Source organism: Phaseolus vulgaris, chromosome 1 (assembly GCF_051622355.1).
Source record: "Phaseolus vulgaris cultivar YP4 chromosome 1, ASM5162235v1, whole genome shotgun sequence".
NCBI classification, from domain to species: Eukaryota; Viridiplantae; Streptophyta; class Magnoliopsida; order Fabales; family Fabaceae; genus Phaseolus; species Phaseolus vulgaris.
In genome coordinates, this window is record NC_143498.1 from 4,428,821 (window position 1) to 4,450,134 (window position 21,314).

Here is a 21,314-nt window from a genome sequence, read left to right on the forward strand (position 1 = left end):
GTTTTTAGATTTTTTTTCCCAAATATGTTGAACTTAACTCCTACGGGAAAAAAGTTCGAAAAAAATGGATCACACACTACCTATTTTACTTGTATTCATTGTTTAAAACTGAGAATAGTAATGAATTGGTAAAGTTACTCTTGCATTATTGTTCATTTTAGGGAGTGTATGGCTCAATAATTTTTTTTTAGTTTTACTAGAATTTGAAGTTGAAAGAGTTTTATTTTTTTGTTATTTTACTTTTTAAAAAATAACTATCAAGAAACCATATTCCTTGAGATTGATTTTTAATCAATTTTCCCGTAAAAATCATTATGAGGGGAGAGTTTGGAAGCTTACATTCGGAAGTTAATAAAAGTTTGCACACAAAAAAATACGCTATTTTTATTAAATATTTTAATGTAGTAAAGAAGGAATGATTTAAGTAAAAGTAATATATTACCCTTTGATTTTATATCCAAATTGGTTTAAAAAAAATAGTGCATTGATTAATAAATCTTTAATTACATTTTTTTTATGTAAATTAATCTTTCAAATATATGTTTTATTAATATATCGTAAGTTTTTTAGAGGATATCAGGATCGTTGTCCGGATGTCTTTTAAACATAATATTATAAACATCCTTTAACACAATAATTATCATAATTATTGTACGAAAATTCTCATAAAATTCAAAAAATTTACCTTAAAAACTATCTTAATCTTGATCCAATGTTAGAGGTCAATCACGGTCCTATAAGTAGACACACAAACTAATGCAAATATGTGTTAATATATTCAATTATATCATATCAAACAATGACTTAGATGTCAGAGTACCTTTTGTAGGTACATCACCTATATCGACCAGAAACCGAATATCACACGACATCCCCAATCAAAATCAACAGCAATTTAGGAAGCTTAAGAGAGGACCTTGACTTTTTCGACCTTTTAAATAATTTCAAATTTCATCTAAAAGTAAAAATTTAAAATTCTTCATCAGATACATATTTTGGTATTTGTTGTTTGAGCTGACCTGAGCCGAATAAACTTGTATCAACCTCATGTGAGATTAACCCAACTTAATTTAACATGTAAAGATAAAGTAAGGAAGATGTGTCGTCCTACACCCATACATTTTTTAAAATATCAAAATTATCCTTAACAATTTTGGATGATAATGGGATGTGGTGGTTTCTGGCAATTGAGTTTCGGAAATACATTCTGGAATAGGTAATCTGTAATAAAATAAATGAATTTCAAAAATCACTAACCCATAAGATAAAAAAAATTCATTAAAGAAGAGAAGAGGAGGTGTTCCATAAGCCATTGTATTTTCCAAAATAGAAAATCCATAAAAAACAAAACATTATAAAATATTCCGGGAATAGTATATGCATGCACACCTCCATTTTCATTTTGGATTTGCAATTGCAAATATTTCGGATTACCATTACCGGAAGCCAAAAAAATGAAACATACATTTTCTATGAGGAACAACGCTTGCAAAACCAGCTCTTAATCATCACAATGTTGTTGGAAAGCAACAAGGTCTAGGGTTGCACTAACCTGTGATTTTTAAAAAGTCTCTTGTCAATCCACAATTATATAGAAGTGAAAGAAACAAAATGTATAAGTGCACAAAGAGAAACCCAAATAAATAGGAAGACAGAACAATATAAAAACCACGTTATTCAATTAATGAAATAAATAAACCACAGTAACTTAATTAAAAAATATTTTTTAAAAAATATTTAATACACTAAAGTAATTTAATAAAAACAGATTAAAAATATCTAAATTTATAAAAAAATTAAAACATATTTAAAAAAAATATATTGAAAATTTAGTCAACACAACTAAATTTTTTAAGACTGAAACTTAGTTTTGGCCTTATTGAAGTCCTTACCACCATGCGAATGTAATATTTATAGTTATTGTCTTCCTTGAGTATTTATTGAGTTATCAAAAGCTTGTTGGTACTTAGAGAGTTTGGTGGAGACATTCTTTTTTTCTTCTTCTTTATTTCTTACTTTTGTCTTTCCCAAGACAAATTTTCAAAACACAACCCTTATGCTCTTTATGATATTCCCACATGTTTGAAATGTTGTTACGATAAAAAAAAAAATTATTAATTTTTTTATTTGTTTCTATAATTTTTATAATTATAAATTTTTCATACATATTATTTTTATTGACTAATTAAATAATTTATTGGATTAGTTAATTAGTGGATGGGTCTAATATTCCTGCAGTATAAGTAGACACTTTGGTCTAAATTATGATTTACTTTGAATTGAAGCTTAAGTTGGAGAAATTTTGTCTCTAGGATATAACAAATATTTCTCATCTTATTATTAATTATGTGTGTGACATTTTCTTAATCTTTCCGAGAATAATCACATCATTAATCTAAAAAAGTATGCATAATGTAATTAAGAATCACACCACATCTTTTAAAAGATTGACACATGCTAAACGTGTTTAATTAGAATCTAACATTTGATACGTACTAATTTGTTTATTTCTAAATACTTGTGTAATAAAATTAATAATTTGAATTAAGTAAATAATAAATATTTTCATTTGCTTAGTTTAGAAGTAATCTCACCTTATCATATTAATGATATTAATCACACAATAAATTCATTTTTCTTAGTTTTTCTCCTTCTTCTTCACGCGCCTCTCATTTCGCGTATCATGTTTCACTTACTGCAGTATTATGGTATTTTTTTTCACTCTCTTTTCTTAATTTTGCTTTCATATTTGAAGAATTTTAAATAAAAACTTAAATATATTTAATGTTTAAAATATAAAACATTATTTAATTGAACAATTAATAACTTATAAAAATAAATAAGAATGTATAAAATTATTAAGTTTAATAGACAAACGATATTATAAAAAGATTTTGTCTAACCATTTTGCTATTGCAACAACTTTTTTGAGGTCATTATGATTTATAAGATTCTATTTTAATTTATAACTGTATTTTTTTTCATTCTTTTGATCTTAATAATCTAAGATCATTTACCATATTTTTAATGGAATAAAGTTAATTAAATAAAATGAAAAGATAAAACAATGTAACGCCGAGTTTGTTTCTGGTTATGATATTTTAGGGGAATGAAAGAGAGACTCTAACAACCGTTTGGATTCAAGTGATTGAGATGAATTAATAAAATAAAATATTTTAAATTATAATAAATAAAAGAACAAAAATTTCAAGTATAGAAACACACACGTGATTAAACCAAGAATTTTACAAACATTAATACTAAATTATTTTTTGTATGATATTATAGAAAAAAAAAACGTTTTATCAAACTATAATAAATTATGAGGAGACACGTTTTTGTGTATAGGATTTTTGTCATATTATGAGAATGGTACTATAAAAAAAATATTTTAAATTACTTTGCATTTGTTTAGAGGAGGGGGAGAGTGAAAAATTATGTTATTTGAATGCGAAAAAAGTTAATAGATTTGAGTGGAAAGAATGTAGATGAAGTGATTGAAATGTAAACAAAATTAATTGTATTTTTAATTAATTGACAAAATATTCTATCATGAAAATGAGAAGACTTTCAATTAAAATAAAAATAAATGTTTAGATATATATATTTTTTGATTTATTTGTAGAATTGGTTTCAAATAAAGAATAATTTTCATAATTAAAAAGTATATATATTTATGTATTATTGTGGTTTGAAATTTGTAATTAAAGAACAAATGTAATGTTTAAATATTTTCAATCAATGTGTTTAGGTAAAGAGAATAATATTAGTAATTATAATACATGGTGTTGATGGAAAATTAATGTCACATTAAATTTGTTAACATTCTATTTATCAACAAATTAAGAATAATATGACCATTAATTATTGTAATTACAAGTTGATTTAATGCAAACAAGACATTGCATAATCGATTAAGTTTCAAAACATAATTCATTACGAATACACGCCTAATCAATTACAATTAAAGATATAATATGTTGTAGGAGTTATTTGATTAAGGGCTCAAACATATTAATTGAAGTTTTCATGCATAATTGTTTACGAAACATGCCTAGTCAATTACAATTAAAAACATAATCTTACGTTGTAGGATTAATTGATTAAGAGCTCAAATATAATAACTCAAGTGTTCACACATAATTAATTAATTAAAAATACATACCTAACTAATTACAAAAGAGATAATCGATTATAATGAAGATTATAGTGAAGTAATTGATAAGACTCAAATATAATAGATTAAATACTCCAAAAATCATATTTATATGGTATCCATTTATCAAGAAAAAAAAACATGCACGTAATATCTTCAACCTCATATATAAACAAAACAACAAAACACCATTTAACATATATGTGATGCTTCTTCCTTCCCCCTTCACTTTCTTTTCACCAAAATAAGCCCAAATACACTCAACCAAAAACTACACTCACCATAAACAAACACAACCCTACATATATTTGTTTAATTTGCATAATAAACTAATTACTATTCTAAAAGCGTAAAACCTGAAAAGAGAGAAATAAAAAAATAAAAGTTATAATATAATGAAAGAAAAAAAAACATAAAAGAGAGAGAGAGAGAAATAATGAAAGAAGAGAATGCATTATAATAGAAATAGAGGGAAAAAACTAAAACTCCCACTAGTTAAAAAAGCAAAAATAAGTGCACATTTACTTTATAGTTATTATGTAAATATAATAATTTCTTAATGGATGAAAAATAAAAAATTTATACCAAATAAATATATTCCACTACATTTTATTATAAGTAACTTTTTTATTTTTATCATCATCAAAACATCCATTATTTATTCTAAATAATAATTATTGTAGGTGTTGTGCGTGAAAGAGAGAGAACAGGAGCAAGTGGGGCAAGGAATTTCAGAAGAGACGGCGTCGTTTCGAAATAGTCATGTGAAACCTGACTTTTCAGAATAGAAGCAGATCCAGCTGGCAATGGACCTATTGCCAGTCTGTACTTCGGGCAACTACCCGAACTGCCCGTAACGTCTCCTCCATCCTTCTATATAAACCACCATTTTCGCCTCTTCCCAAAGCGAACTCTCACTGCCCCCAACCAAACCCAAACCCTAAATACCGAAAACAGAAAAATCGCAACAATACCAATGGCTCTCTCCAAAGCAATGTTCATCGCCGTAATGTCGGTCCTCGTCGCCGTCATCTCCGCCGCCGACGCTCCGGCCCCGAGTCCGACGTCTCCCGCCATCGCCGTTTCTCCGTCCTTCGTCGCCGGTGTTGTTGCTGCCGTTGCTGCTCTCGCCTTCGGTTCTTCTCTCCGGATCTGAGCGTAGCTCATGGATTTTCTCGTTTACCTGTGTGGATGTTTAGTAGACTGGAAATTTTAGTAGCATTAGTATATAATTCTCTCTTTCTCTCTATTCATGTCTCTATGTAGAGATTATATATGTTGATTGCTGGATCTATATTGTTTTTTACGAGTTTAGTAGTATTATTGTTGTTATTGTGATCATTGTTTCTAGTACATAATCGATTTCTTTTATATATATATTTGAGCTGCACTTTTTGCAGTTTTAAGTTTTTGTGTTTTTGTTAAATTTATTCGTTGAGTTGGCTGTGAATTTTACTTTAAATATTTGTAGCGATGAATTTTGTTTGACTTCGCCTGAAACTAAAATTTCTCCGAAAAATTAAACACGGTTTCTTTCTTCAAATCTATGTTCGTGAAAAAGTTATAGTTCCGTTCAATTCCTGTAGCTGTTGTAACGAAATCAAGCTGTTTGATCTCTGCTGTTGAAATCGCTCTACGATTTAATGTTTATTTCACGCATTAGGTTCATTCTTAGCTGCTCTCAAGGTAGTAAGAGATTGTTCTTTCTTTCTTAATTTATTTATTATAAGAATTAAATTTTAAGAATCTGCAATAATTTATACACTATTTTAACTACATATTAATAGATATGTATTGCAATAATTACATTTAGAGAATTTAACGTTTGTATTGCAGACTATTCACGTTTACAGCAAATTTCAAGCATTATTTGAGTAAGTTGGCTATTTTTATTTCTTAAAATAGAATAGTTATTTTACATTTAATTTGGATTATAACTTAACGTCAGAGTATCGCTTTCAAAACAATGGACTTCTAATGTTAATTTCGTAACCGAAACTTTTTTTATTAAGGTAATATTTTAGTTTTAATTTAAACAGATAATCGTATTCCTATTAAATGTTTGTGCATACTTTTAGTTACTTTTGCTTAATTAATTATACTCGCGGAAGCGTGGTTCCTTCACACAATAACACTATTGGAAAGATGACGATAATCTCTATTAACTAATTGCCATTTGGCAGATTGAAAAGAAATCTTCCGAATTACGTTTTCTCGAAAAAGAATAGAATGAGTTGGTGGACACCTTTTTCTTAGGTCCTCGTAAATGCCCTTTGAAATTATACCTTTCTACCTTTTTCTTTTGCTCAGTTGCGTTGCCATTTCTTAATGGAAGCTTGTCAATTACACCAACAATAATTCTAATTTCGTGCGTAACATTTTTTGTATGGTAAATATTCAATGTTTCATATTTTCAAGATATTAAATACATTAGTTAATATTTTTATAGAATGGATTTAATATTTTATCAAACAAGAAATTTTGTGCGAAAAATAACCGCGCTATGTCCTTTCCAATACTTTCAATAACTGTTATTTTTATTGGTTAAACAAGACACTTGCATGGTTGATCTCAGTGCAAATATCAATTAATTTTATTTTATTGGATCATTCCTTCATTTAATTGACATTATTAATGTTTTATCTCAAAGTTCAAGAAAAAAGTAGTTGAAGAAAAATATTTATTCTTGAATACTATATTCGTTTCTGAAATTGATTTTCTTTATACTTTAAGAAATAGAAAATAATTAATTCTAAGACAAAAAAATATTTTAAGATGAAAATACCAGTAATTTATTTTTATCTTTATATAATAAAAACTTTATTTTGAAATGGAGATAGTATAATTAAATACTACTAACTGCCACTAATTTATTTAACTGAAGTGTGCAATTGGCATTGAGTTTGTGGTGTCATTCCCCATCTAAGCTCGTTTGTGGGTGAAAGCAACACACACAAATAAAATTGCCCCAATTGCTTCCTTGGAAAGTCTTTGGAAACTTTCATTACTTCCATGGAAAGGCGTTGAATAATACTCTTGCACTACTGCCAAATCGAAGCTTCATTTCTGAGAAAGTGGGTGAAATAGAAAAAAGGATCATTCAAACTTTTCTGGTAATTTTTACAAATTTTACATTTCAGAGACATTGTATTTATACATATTTTTATGTTTTAATATGTTTTCATATAAATTTATTTTTAGTCTCTAAAATTTAAAAGTGGACTTTTTTTTTATCTTAAATATGGCTAAAATTTCACTTAGATGATTAATAATTTCAAGTTATTTATATGATATTTCATTTTAGATTCTTATAATCAAATACCCAATTACATGTTTATTTTTTAAAATATTTATTTTAACAATATTTAGTATAAGACGTTCGGACAAAGAGAACCAATTGTTTTCAAATTACAAATATTAAAAATTTATTTTTTAATTTAAAGTATAATTTTGCTAAAATTAAATTTTGGTGTTTATACCTATGAACAAGGAATCAATCCCTTAAATTATTCCATGTTTAGCTGTAACAGCATCTCTCCCCTTAACCAACAATGATGTGTTTAACCATTCTTTAAAAAGGGGTTGTCTTTGTTGCCAGATACTAACCAAAGAAAAAGTGGTTACAAGAACATTTTGAAAGTACTAACATTTCTCATGCTTCTTTTCACTTTGGAAAAAGCAGCTTCTTTATTAAAAGAAATTATCTGTCATTGCTTCTCTGTGGATGGTGAAGAGTGCAATCACTGCCAAATCTTTGTACCTCTTTCAATTCATGAGTCACTCAATTTAGTGGACCAAGTCTTTTGAGTAGCTAACTAAGACCACCTCATTCCTTAACACTTTCAACTTCTCAATTCATGCTCTTTCAAGTACAATGACACTGCTTAGACAATTATTTTCATAACAACCTCTATGAAAAGAAAACATTACAAAATAAAATTATTTTTTTATAGGTTGAAATGAATTTATATAATGTCAAAAAATTGGAATTATTGCATGTAGCTTTTTCGCGGAATCCCATGGTTCAAACATCTTTCTGGGTTATGATGTATAATAGGTTGTGTTAGTTTCTATTTTATTTTTTTTAAATCAGTCACAAAATTTTGATTACTTTTCTTGTTAAGTTCTTATCTTTATAGAAGAAAATAATTCCCACAACATATGGGTACTTGATACAGTTTCAAAAAATTGTGGATTTGTTTTAAATTTTAAGTTTTCTAACTAAAATTTAAACACTCTTACACACACTCAAAGATAGTGAATCCAATAATAAGGTTGAAAGGATGAGAGAGAAAGCAAGAGAAGGATGCTAGTGCCATTTTCCAGCTGTCACTGCGTTACGTTGCGTTTTGGAGTGATGAGCTTGGTTGAGAAAAAAACCCTATTTATAAAAATTTTAGTACATTTCTAATCGAAATTGTTTATAAATAAAAGTAATGTTATATATATAAATTAAATATATTAAAGAGCATTTTGAATTTTTTTAAAATTTTGGAGGGAACGAGCCTTTTGAAATTTAAAGAGAATTATTTATAAATTAAAAAAAAATACTTTATGTTTTATATACATTTTTTTTTTAATTTTAAACATCTTATGTGTGTTAGATTTATATTAAAATAGAATAATATTTTTTTATAAATAACTATTTTAACTAATCCTCGGGTAGAGAACTATCTAACCTATATTATTTTATTAAATAAAATATAGGATACCTATTGAATAAGATTTAAACGGTCAATATTTAAAGAAAACCAATACGTGAATGAGTTACTTTTATCCTTACTTTCAAATATACTGTATTATATTCCATTTCATTTTTAATAATAAATGGTGGAAGGTCTATTAGGATTATAATTACGATAGAGATGTGTCACTTTTTTCACTTTTTTTTAAAAAGAATAAATTATGATAAATTTAATGGATTTTAAGGTCGATATGTCCAAATTCGTTTATAATAAGAAATTTTGATATGTCTAAATTCATTTAGTACAATAAATTTTTGTTGAGCATATTTGAGATTGATAGTATGTATACCTCATTTTAAACGTTCTGATCATTAAACTGATGAATGATGATAAGGTTACAAATTTAGAGAGAAGATAGAGGAGAAAAGAAAAATATTTTCTAGAGAGATGATGATTATTTTAAAATGAAACTTGGATGATAAAATACTAATATGTCATTTTAATTATATCATTTCTATTCTAAAGCTATTTTTTAGATTCTTACACAAACAAAACACAACAAATACAAAAGTAAGCTAACACAATAAATTAAATCAATCAATATATAATATACATTCATCACATTATCACTCACATCATCATACATCATTTATTCAACAAATTCACATTTCAACACACATTCTCAATAATAAATTGACAATATATAAAAAAATTACACATGAATGATTATATAAGTAACAAGAATTCTTGATTGTATCTCGTATTATCAAGGAAATTTGTTATCACAATACATCACCTGAAATACTCATATTAAGTATGTAGTACAAAAAACTAACATTTAACTCATCAAAATCATTATAAGTAAACATAGTTTCAACTTCTTATGTTATTAGGGTTTCTTACATCTACTTTACAAATCATGATACAAAAACTCCTTCAATTTCTCAACCGTCAACATCTTAATCTTTGTGACTTTACACTGTAACTACACATGATCATAATACCATCATAGGTATCAAACATTACACAAACCAATACATCTTATCACATATATTCATTATTCATAAATCACAATCCATAAATATCAATTCAATTCAATACATATACATACATAATCATTACGTAACACCTCTTGTACTTAGAAAAAACATTTACAATTAAGTATATGTGGCTTGAACAAGACCCCATATGATAATAAATTATCTTATCATATGACTTATCCTTTTTATATTATCATTTGACGTTGAATTTTATGGTTTAAACAATTATTTGGATGTAGAAGTGATTACTATTTTTCTCATCATTTATGTATAATCATTTATATTCTAAAGTAATGGTGCAAAATTCAAGCACGAGAGAGAAAAACTATATTACTAAAGCAGTAGTGGAATGTGTATACACTAAATATCACCTCTTAAGTGATTGCTCGAAGTTAAAATGGTATATGTAGAAAATCAAAATTGTCATATTAACACATAAATGTTCCCAAAAATATAAAAAAAACTATAATTATGTCATAGAACAACTTTTATCGAAAATCATCTCATTTTATTTTGTAAGTATCATCACAACTCATACAAAAATTTCATTCAAATTCTTAATTAATGTCACCTCATCAAGTTTTTGTTTGTTTATTTTGTTTCATAGATTTAAATATTTTTAAGAGAAAAGTTTCTTTTGACACTAAAAACATAATATATATTTGACAATCATTTATAATAATATTTTAAATTAAATAAATATAATTAAAGTAATAATTTATTAGATTGTGAAGTGGATATGTTTTACGGTGTAAGTGACAAAGTATCACCACCCTATTTCTAATGTGTAAGAACGATTTGGATTGGATGACTGAATAAAAAAATAAATTTTATTTTATTTTATTTATAATAATAATTAAAAATATAAATATTATTAAAATATTTTAATATAATCAATTCTTTAAAAATATATTAAAATATTTATAATATAATCGATTATTGTGCGAAAAGAATGTGGTAATTTTAATTTTATTCTTTTCATACGTACATAGAAGAAGCATGAAGATATAATATCTAAATAAATTAAACAAATTATAGTGAGGAAAAATGTAAAGTAAAAAAAGTTGATGGTGCGTTGCATGAATTTTGACCTCCTTTGAAGAGCAAAAAAATCTTGGTCCTTCTCCTACTACCACTCTTATTATCATATGCAATGTCTCATGTGACCACCAATTTCTTATTATGAACAATAAGATGATTGTTAGAAGTCACTGTCATATCATACACATCCCTCTCTGGTGAGACAATTTCCTTGCCTTCACCCTCTCTCATATCTGAATTCTAAATAAGAAAAAACACAAACAATGAATATAATCCTATATGTTTGTTTTTTAACCTTTACTGACCTAAACATTACAAATAGGGGAAATAAATGTATATGCATTGAGAAATCCTTTTTCTATTGAAAAAAAAATTAAAGAAATAAGTTTAGGGGAGTGTGGGTTTATGAAATTTACCTTGTGGGTTGATCTAGACTGCAAGATTGAAGAGTTTGGGATATCAATGAATTTTGAGTAAAGTATGGGCACTTTTTCTTTCTCATACTTACGGATAATCAATGAATTTTAAGTAAAATGTGAACTTATCTTTTGGTAGGTCACTAGTGTTCATCTCATTTATTTTACTTCCTAAAAGAAAAAGGTTTAAATGTGATATCTGTTAGATTTATTCACAAGATTTCTTATAAGGGGCATGAGTGTTTATTGGTGAATGAAGAGAAGATGAAGTATATTTTACTATTTGTTAAAATATAAAATGGAACATACAATATGTAGGACTTAGTATCTCATGTGTATCATATAAGTGAGACATATCATATGTAACACTTACATCTCTTTAATTTCTTAAATGGATCTCATAAGTTTGAGATAAAAGTGGGATTAAAAGTAGTGAAATGTTAGGTAAGGTATATTGGAAGATGGGAGAAATTAAATTTAAATAGGAAATAGGTACCATAAGTTTTAAAGGTAAATTTTGGATATAAATTTAATGGTAGGAGAGACATTATAGGTAAGACTTGAGAAGCAAGTAAGAAGAAGAGAGAAGAAGTAAAGTAATGTTGAGTCCAATATTATACAATAATTTTGATATATAGGTGGTGTTAAAATAATTATACAAGATGTTGTAAATTGTGATGCAGAGTGACAAGGGTTTTCCCTGTGTTTGCATACAAAGTAATTGGTCCTTCATCCCTCCTAATGCGGTTGAAAATGGATGTGATTTGAAACTAGTGTAGTTGTAGGCTTCTGATTCCTCTCAACAGTTTTCCGAACACAAGCAAAGCAATATATGCCATGCCACACTAAAATATAAAGAACCTTCTTCTGGTCCCAGTAGTGTCCCAATTGCATTTACAGAGGTGGGACAATATATATTACATAATATAACAATAATCATAGTTTGGTGTTTTACTAGAGCACATTGCAGGAATTACGCACTGAAACCCCTTTGCAGAGAACTCCAGGGATTGGCAGGAATAGTGACACAAGCTTGTGCTGAGGCTTCACGCATTTGCTCCTTCTTTATTCCTACATTGCACATGTTCGCAAAGGACCTCATGTGTTTCATCCCATACTGAGACAACGATCCACAATGTGTCTCAAAAGTCCTTACCTGCATTGAAAGTAGATTAAGATTACCATTATTTTCTCTTAAACCAAAGTCATATCAACAACAGAGACCCAACTCTGTTTCAATTTCAACAATGTTTGCCCTTGTTCATGTTCAAAGAGGTTATTTTGCAATTAGAACCCATCACAAACCATAACTACATCATTGCTTCAAGGGTGAAGCTAAAAAAGCAATGAATCTAATTCTACTACACCATACTTATTTATGGAAAAATCTGTCTATCATATTAGCTTCAGAAAAAATGATACCATGGTTTTCAGGCAGTCCCAGTCATCAACAAGTGCGGATCCAGCCGGTCTTACAGCATTCAGTAATTCAGGAGCCTTTTCAATGCCAAATAAAAGCTTTCCAACAAGTTCCACACTGTCGTCTATATGCATTCTGTGAGACATTACTTCCAGAACTTGTTTCCGAGCTTCATTTTTCTTAGGAGAACCCTCAGGAGCTTTGCGGAACTGCCAATAAACAGTGTAGATGAAATTAAGATAAACCATAGTAAGCAAAATTTTATCACCCACAAAATAAAATGTGTTTTAGCATTTAGTGCCAAACATCATGGGAAAAAAGGTTACTACTAGTAAGTAGCATCAAGGCATGAGATGCACATAACTTTCCAAATCTATCGGTTTTAGTTTTACTTCCCCATTTGTGATATTGACTAGTTAGTTCAACTACTACTTTTAAATACTCAAATATATGGTTATGATATCCAATGCATTGACGCTTACACTTATCTCAACACCGAGGAGCATTGATTTGAGCAAACCATAAGTTTTGTTCCCATGATCAAGCAATTAATTCATAACAAAAAGAATGAATATTGCACAAAAGAGATACCTTATCCCAAAAATGGACGAGATCAGCATCCCTTTGGTTGACTGCTTTTGAAGATGACCATAAGGAGTTTTCATCCACGAAAGTCAAATTCTCATTTGCAGGATCTGTACCCAAATAATGGAAGAGAATATCCTTGCTAAGCCCTACATCACCATACTGCATCACGTGAGAGCCATAGTATAAACCTCCAGATATAGTCCTCTCTTTAACCTGTAAAGGCAGGATAAATAAGGCATCAGCCACAACTCTTATCACATCGCACTTATAAGTGAGCAATCAAGGTATTGAATTATATTCATATATTTATATCATTTAATTTAAAAAATTAAATCAAGTTATCAACAAGAACTTACCAATTTATATTGTTGGTGCAAAGTTTCTGTTCGCAAATTGTGTCTATCACTGCTCACAAGTAAAGAAAAATAAAATTAATCCCATAAAATTTACGTTATTATTTATGTAAAGTACAATTCTTCTGACCTACCAGCAAAAACAGAGCAAGTGCAAAAATAAATAAACACAACTATATGATAAAAAAGCGTCTCGAGGAACAAACAATTTGTATAAAATTCTTTCTCAGGACAATACAATACGATAGTCACAGGCATTGAACAACTCCATTGTGAATGCATAGGTCTTGAGTATATAGTATTGCATCATAATTGATCTCATTTATGATCTAATTGGTTTTCCCTATTATGCACATACCTGTCTTCCATCCAAGCAACACTGTACAGGTCACCCAAGCAGGTTGAATATTCTGGGGGAGGACTAGGATCCTCCCCAGGACAATATGTTCCCCAACTACTTTCATCGGCATTCGAAGCTGTTGTTGCATAAACATTGATATCTTCAGGAAGAAGACCTTCAAAGATACTTCCAGATTCACATGCCTCCAAATAAAATACCTGCACCACCATTGTTTAATTCAAAGATTTAGAGTGTTGAAAACATCTTATTACACTCTTAGCCAAAGCCCAGAGTTCTTTCTCCGGGGGAGGGGGGTAGGGTATTATTTACCCAAAAAACAATCAAATCTAAATTTAAAAAAATGATAACTATTAGAAACTCACTAGGTTTTTATACGTTCCAGAAGCATGTTTTTTCTTCAATACTTCATTCAGATCAGATGCATAAATGTAAGGACCAGCAGGCGACCCTAAAATCCATCCCCGTGTCAAAAAAAAAAAATCAAGTAAGAAATAGCAAGGAGCAGATATTAAAATTATTAGTAGGAAGAACCAATTTGTCATGTAATGATCCAATAGAAAATGATGACAGAAGAAATAGAGGTCAAAACAATTTGGATATCAAAAACACTAAAGACCATGTATCCCACCCCTCTCTCCCTCTTCTTTTTTCCTTTTGCTCTGTTAACTGTAATTTTACCTTCATGTTAGTTACCCACATGTATTAAAAAAGAATTCAAAAAAGAAATACAGAGAGGCAATCTACTGAATCATGGGATATATAATAGTCTCTAGATAAAGGATGACAATATTTTTTTTGATCAGAAAAGTATGACAATATTATATAACGGAAAAATAGGATTACGAAACCACAATGAATGACTGTCATTAAAATTTTCAGTGAGAGAATTCAGAAGCAACTAACCGAGCACCCCTGGACCACCATGATCAGAGTAGAATATAAATATGTGATCATTGGGCCCACTATTCACAACTTTCCCACTGCCACCAGTAAGTTTCGACTTATCTCCAAGTAAAGCAGCATAAAAGTTATGAGCAGTAACATCTTCACCAGTGTAATCCTATCAATCAGTCCACATATTAGAGCCTATCAAACTTGAAATAGCAATAAGATATTGATACTGAAAAACCTAACATAAATACCTTTGGAACTCCTTTATAAACATCATCTCCATTTGGACTGTTAATGATGACTCCACGCCTTGGATTTTCCGAATTGAATGCAATGTCATCATACATAAAAACAATGATATTTTCATCTTTCAGGCCACCTTTCCTCAGTAATTGATAGGCATGACAAATATCGGCCTGATGAAACAAGAAAAAATAGACATTAAAACTAAATAATTATGCAATACAGAAAATGATGTTAAATTAAGGGATTCCAGTGTTGTTTTTAGTTTTTCGTGTACGTATCATCGAAACATGAAACAGGTTTAAAGTTGAAAGTTCTGTAGTTACAAACTAAAAGCAGAAAATTAAAACAAGAAATAAAAGAATAACCTTTTAGAATGAGAGCCGACTAAGTTTTATAAACTCTGTTTAAATCATTGTCCTTATCTTTTATCTAAGTTTTATAAACTCCATTCATATCATTATGATCCCATCATAAAGGTTACAATTAAAATGGCAAAAAAACACAACTAAGACTCCTACTAAAAGATGGACCGCAATCAAAACGGTTTTCCAACATGATAAATTATACATCTCAGATTAATAAAACATTGAACTACAGGAACCAAACTTAACATAATTTGTATTTAAATGTTACAATCATTATCAATTTATTCAGAGAAAGCATTGATAATGATTTTTGCGTTGAAACTAAATTGCAATCACTTTCGAAACGGCACCAAATTGAGATTGAGTGTTGTGTACGATATCAATCGAGTATAGAAATGTTAATAAATGTTTTTTTTTTCTTGCTTTTAAAAAACATTATTTTCTACTTCAGTCTTTTGGATGAAATTCACGTGAGTCTCGTTAAATATATGAATATCAGTAAAGTTTCTTAAACGATGTAATGACAGAGAACAAAAATAAAACATTTAAAACTATAATACAAAAAACATATATTATAATAATGCCAAAATTTAAAGAGAACAAACATACACACTAGTTATTACGTCATATTGCTTCACAAAAGAAGGTGTTTGCTTTTCAGTGAGAAATGTACACAGACAAAAATACAAGAGATATTATAAAATCAAATTAAAAAAATATTAAATATTTCATCTTAACATAAATAATAAAATACAATAATTTGAGTTAAAGAAAGAAAATTATAAGTGATCAAATTTCAGAGTGTATTTTCGTAAGAAAAGACAAATTTAGAGTGTATCATCAGCATTTCTGTTTTCAAGCCTTGCCTCCCTCACAATTATTGCTAACTCTGGTTACGCCCTTTTTGATAAAGAAAATCTCACATCTCTCCATCCAGTGACTCCCCTTTCTAAGTACGTGGTCCTTACATAAAAATAGGATACATATCTGTGTTTTTTAATATTAAAGAGAATGAAATAAATGCAATTTTTAAATTATTGAAAAAGGACACTCCAAGTGTACAATTATTCTCTATATTATAACTTTAAATTAAAAGTCAACAGTTTAGGTTGGTATTATTATTACGCAAGAGAATTGCTGATAATAATAATAATATGTTAGCAACTTAGCAAGAACACAAAAGAAATCCTTAGCCAGGCAAAAAAATTACTCAAAACACAAACATGCTTCGTTCCACCACCACAGACAAAAGTCAACTTGAAATTATTAGAGCAAATATTTATAACAATAGTAACAATAAGGTTTAATTATTAACTTAGTTCATAATTATTTTATTTGTAATCTTTATACTTCAACACTATTCATTTTACTCTTAAAATATCCTTTTAATTTGTGCAAGTTAGTATATCATAGTATAGTAGTTCGGATTTGTTAACAGGTACCGCAACTTATCAGGTTCACATAGAATTTAACTTGAATAGACACAAAGTGACTAGATTATTTTTTCAAAAGTCTTCTTCAATATATATATACTTAGTTTAAATTTCAATTAGAAAATAAATTGAAATTTACGACATATTTTTATTTCTACTGAATTTTGAAAAAAAAGAACTGTTTAATTAAAACTGAAAATTTGTTTGAATATGAAGAGTGATATCAAAGAGTTGGTTGAGCCGTCAGTTACAAGTCACGTCTATTTATTCAATAGGTCATTTGAACCGATAAGGATCAGAGATTCAATGGTCCTGGATCGGACGGTGCACACTCTCTGAAACATCGAATCTAAAATATTCCGTGGAAAGATTCACGATCGAACGGTTGCAATAATTTCTAATAAATTGAAAACATAAAAGCATTAAAAGTAGTAGAATCGCGAGAATAGGAGATGGACCTGATGTCTGTAATTCCAATAGCCGCTCGAACCAGCGAAGAGGATGGCCCAGCGCGTTCCATGGACGTTGTCGCCGTTACCGGAATCAGACGGCAGTCGGAGGAAGTCTCCGACGAGGTCACGGCCAGCAGAGACGAGAGCGACAAGGAAGAGAAGGAGGAGAGCGAGAAGAGAAGTGGTGGCGGTGGTGGTGGCCATTGGAAGAGCGAGGAGAGAAGAGTGTGATAAGTGGTGATTGGGGAAGTTGAACAGAGCAACAGAGATTAAATAGACAAACAATAATTGCAAATTGGGTTGCGGGTTACGGGTTGCGTCGGGGTGACGAATTGGATACCTTCCTTATTTTTGGTTACATTCATAACGGAAGCTTCACTGTGGGACCCACCTTCTCTTTTTCTCTTACGCCATCGATAGTGCTTCACCCATCCCTCACTATTATCAACGGGAGTGGTTAAGAAATTTGGATACTATAATATATATATATATAAATTAAAATTTAAAAATAAAAATGTTAGATTCTCTTTGTATAGGATCGTGGGCCTGGAATCGTAAATCAGATCAATGTGTGGGCCTGCTACTCTCAATTTTTGTTTTTTACTAGTTTTACGTTAAAACTTTTGTTTACTCTTTAAATAAAACATCTCTTAAATATACTTAAGTACAATAATTGTAAGATTCCAAATTTTTATATCGAGTACATCTCTGTGTTCGTGTGCTTATAAATTTAATTTTAAATAATTTTAATTTGATAACATATGTTTTAATTAAAAGTAAATTTATGATAAATTAATTTATATTTAAAAATATCATATAAGAACTACTTTTATGGATCAGTAATTTATATTTAGAAATATCATATAAAGGTACTTTATTTTTAATTTGATTTTGATTATAGAAATACAATCTTATCTCATAAAAAATTAAAGATAAAGAATAATAATTTGAGTGCATCTTTGTTCCCTTCAACACACTATTTGCCATTCCGTAGATACTTATCTGTTTGTGGAATCTCTTACATAATTGCATTTTCATATTCAAGGGTCTCTTTTGATGTGACATTGATTTGAATGTCAATTTTAATAAACACTACATACTTTTATAAACACTACAATATTATATTTATTATGATGCTTAAGCTTATAAATAGACATTATGCTATGGTCATCATTTAGGTTTTGATGAATATTACTTAATCAAATTATTGCCTTTTCAAATTAACTGGGTAATAATTACATTGGCCATACTGTGAATTCTGTTTTAAATTCTATCTACTTTTCTTTAATCATGTTATTAGCTTGTAGTATTTATTTATTTATTAATAAATAGTTTCTAACAGTAAAAAATCACTTTTAGTATAAGAGTTAAATTTTAAGCTTTTAATATTTTTAGAAGAAAAAAAACGGATGGGTTATGTTTATTTTGTAAAAGAGTTTGGGCCAATAATTTCTTTTAGAATTGGACTCACATGTATCAAAGACAAAAGAATAAGTATGGGTGGTATCAATAAGATATGTGTTTTTTTCCTTTCACTTAATTTGTTTCTTTCTGTTACTTCAGTCTTGGGAATATGGCACGCAGGTCGAGATATAAATATGATTTTAAATTTAATTCAATATTATAATATATTATAAAATGTCTTAATATTTAATCGATGTGCTATCTCCAACATACTTTTTCACGTCAAATATATTATGGATGATCTAATAACCATAGGATAACAGGTGGTTTAATAAGTTCAACTGACAATCGTTAAAATAAATTCGAAATGACTATAATATCATATAAAAAAGTGAACTTTAAATCTAATTCAACCTCATAAAATCTCTTTATAAGATCGTGTTTACATCCACTTATATATTATAAAATATTCTAATCTTTATCGATGTGAGATCTCCAACACTAAGATATATAATCGATACCTGAGATAATTAGTTTAAAAAAATTATGATCAATCTTATTAAAAATAAGATTGATTAAAAAATCAAATCAATCTTCATTATTATTAATTAACCTAAAAGAACGAGATAATCTGATTAAACAAGAATCTAAAATGTACACTTTTATCTTCCAACTATTTATTATTTTAAATATCAAATATGGAATTTAGCGTTGAAAAAACCTCTTACATTTTGGGATTATTGGTTTCCTACTTCAAATTACAAGTACTTGAGTGTTGGAAATTATGAAAAAAATCATAATAGCTTTAACTACTAAAGTAAATTGTGGTACTTTGATGTTTTTAGGATTTTTGTAGGAAGTGATTTAATTTAGTATTCCAAACAATTTAAATTATTCGAGTAATTTAGGAAAAAATTATTCTATATAAGCCTAACAAACTTAATAATTTCAAACTTTTTGATATTTACATAATTCATTCACCGTGAAATATTTTCATTTATGTACAAACTAACTTGAGAGTATATTAAAAAAATTTGCTTAAAACATAATATTTAAGCTCAGACTAAGGCATTTCTAGGAATAATTATATTTTTATTAAGAAAAATAATTCAGAACGAAAGAATTTAGTTGTTGTGAACTAAAGTAATTGTAAAGAATTTCACTTCAGATTATATAATTTTGTATGATTTCTTTCATGTATTTTATTTTATTTAAATTTATTAAAGGCTAATAAAGAAAATAACACTAATTAATTTTTTTTTAATTTAATAATATGTTTATTGCAAGAGTATAAAGGGGGGTAATGATGATAAAACAACGTGAATGGATAATTTATTTGATTTTAAATAATTTAGAATGTGGTATGATTAAATATAATGCTATTTTTTTTGTTTTAAATACTTAATTTTACTTATTTTGTTCATGTTATTTGTTGCATAAATTTATATTTGAGAAATAGTATGTTGCGAGATAGCTTATCGAGAAAGTATCTTATCTTGTTGTATTTTTATTTTATTTTCTCAACTTCTTATCTTATCTTATCTTATACATGTATTTTATATATTGTATGCTAAATAATATATATAAATAGGGTGTTACATTTAATATTTTTTAAATGTATTTTGAACAAAAAAAAATGTATGAATTTATAAAATTAGAAAGCCTGAGACTCAATAGATCTCTAAAAAATAGTGAATAAAAAAAAAAAATACTCCTTTGGTTAAAGAAATAAACGCAATAAAATAATTTGTTCAGTCTTCTAATAATTAACTTGTTATATTTTCATGTTATGTTGTATTAGTCTTTTATTCATTAACATTTGTTTATTAAAATACCTGGATTTGAATAATAGATTTAAAATCATCATCTTCATGTGAAGAAAAAAAAAACTCATCTATTGGTTAAGTTGAAAAGTAGAATATTCAAATCCTTGGTTTTGTTGAAAATTCACTGTAACTATATTTTTAGTAAGATTATTAAGCAGTAGTGTGTAAAATTTTAAGGATTTTGGTGGATGGTTTTATGGACACAATATTTACACATAAAAAAAAAGTAACATAAATCCTTGGAACCCTTTTCAAAAATTAATTCATCTAAAGGTTTACATTTTTTAATATGAACATTTTTTTTAAATAGTAAAAAATATTGGTTTTCAGATTTTTTTATAATATATTTTAATCAAATGGCAAATGATTCATGTTCTTATAAAGTATTATTACAGGACAAAGTACTTAATATGTTAGGTAGAGGTCGAATATTTTAGGACAAGAATTTCATTATTGGAGAATAACTTCTTGTTTATGGTATGATTTTAGGATGTTATGTACTAATGATCCAATTTACATGTTAATTATAATTTAGGTGTGATTAGTGTGTGATGTTTATTTAATAATAATATTTAATTAATTTGAAATTTGTGGGATGGTGTCATCAACAAACCTGTTGGTTGAAGATTATGTGTAT

General features: G+C 28.0%; 1 protein-coding gene across 1 annotated transcript; it reads right to left on the reverse strand.

Annotated features, from left to right (window-relative positions):
- Nucleotides 1-11,930: 11,930 nt before the first annotated feature.
- Nucleotides 11,931-17,690, reverse strand: LOC137816616 (vacuolar-processing enzyme). Its single transcript, XM_068619829.2, has 9 exons — nucleotides 17,454-17,690; nucleotides 15,203-15,367; nucleotides 14,964-15,120; nucleotides 14,423-14,508; nucleotides 14,058-14,257; nucleotides 13,703-13,751; nucleotides 13,350-13,559; nucleotides 12,761-12,967; nucleotides 11,931-12,494 (listed from the first exon to the last, which is right to left on the reverse strand). The coding sequence occupies exons 1-9, from the start codon at nucleotides 17,649-17,651 to the stop codon at nucleotides 12,312-12,314; spliced, it is 1,455 nt and encodes a 484-aa protein (XP_068475930.1). The 5' UTR covers nucleotides 17,652-17,690; the 3' UTR covers nucleotides 11,931-12,311.
- Nucleotides 17,691-21,314: the final 3,624 nt, after the last annotated feature.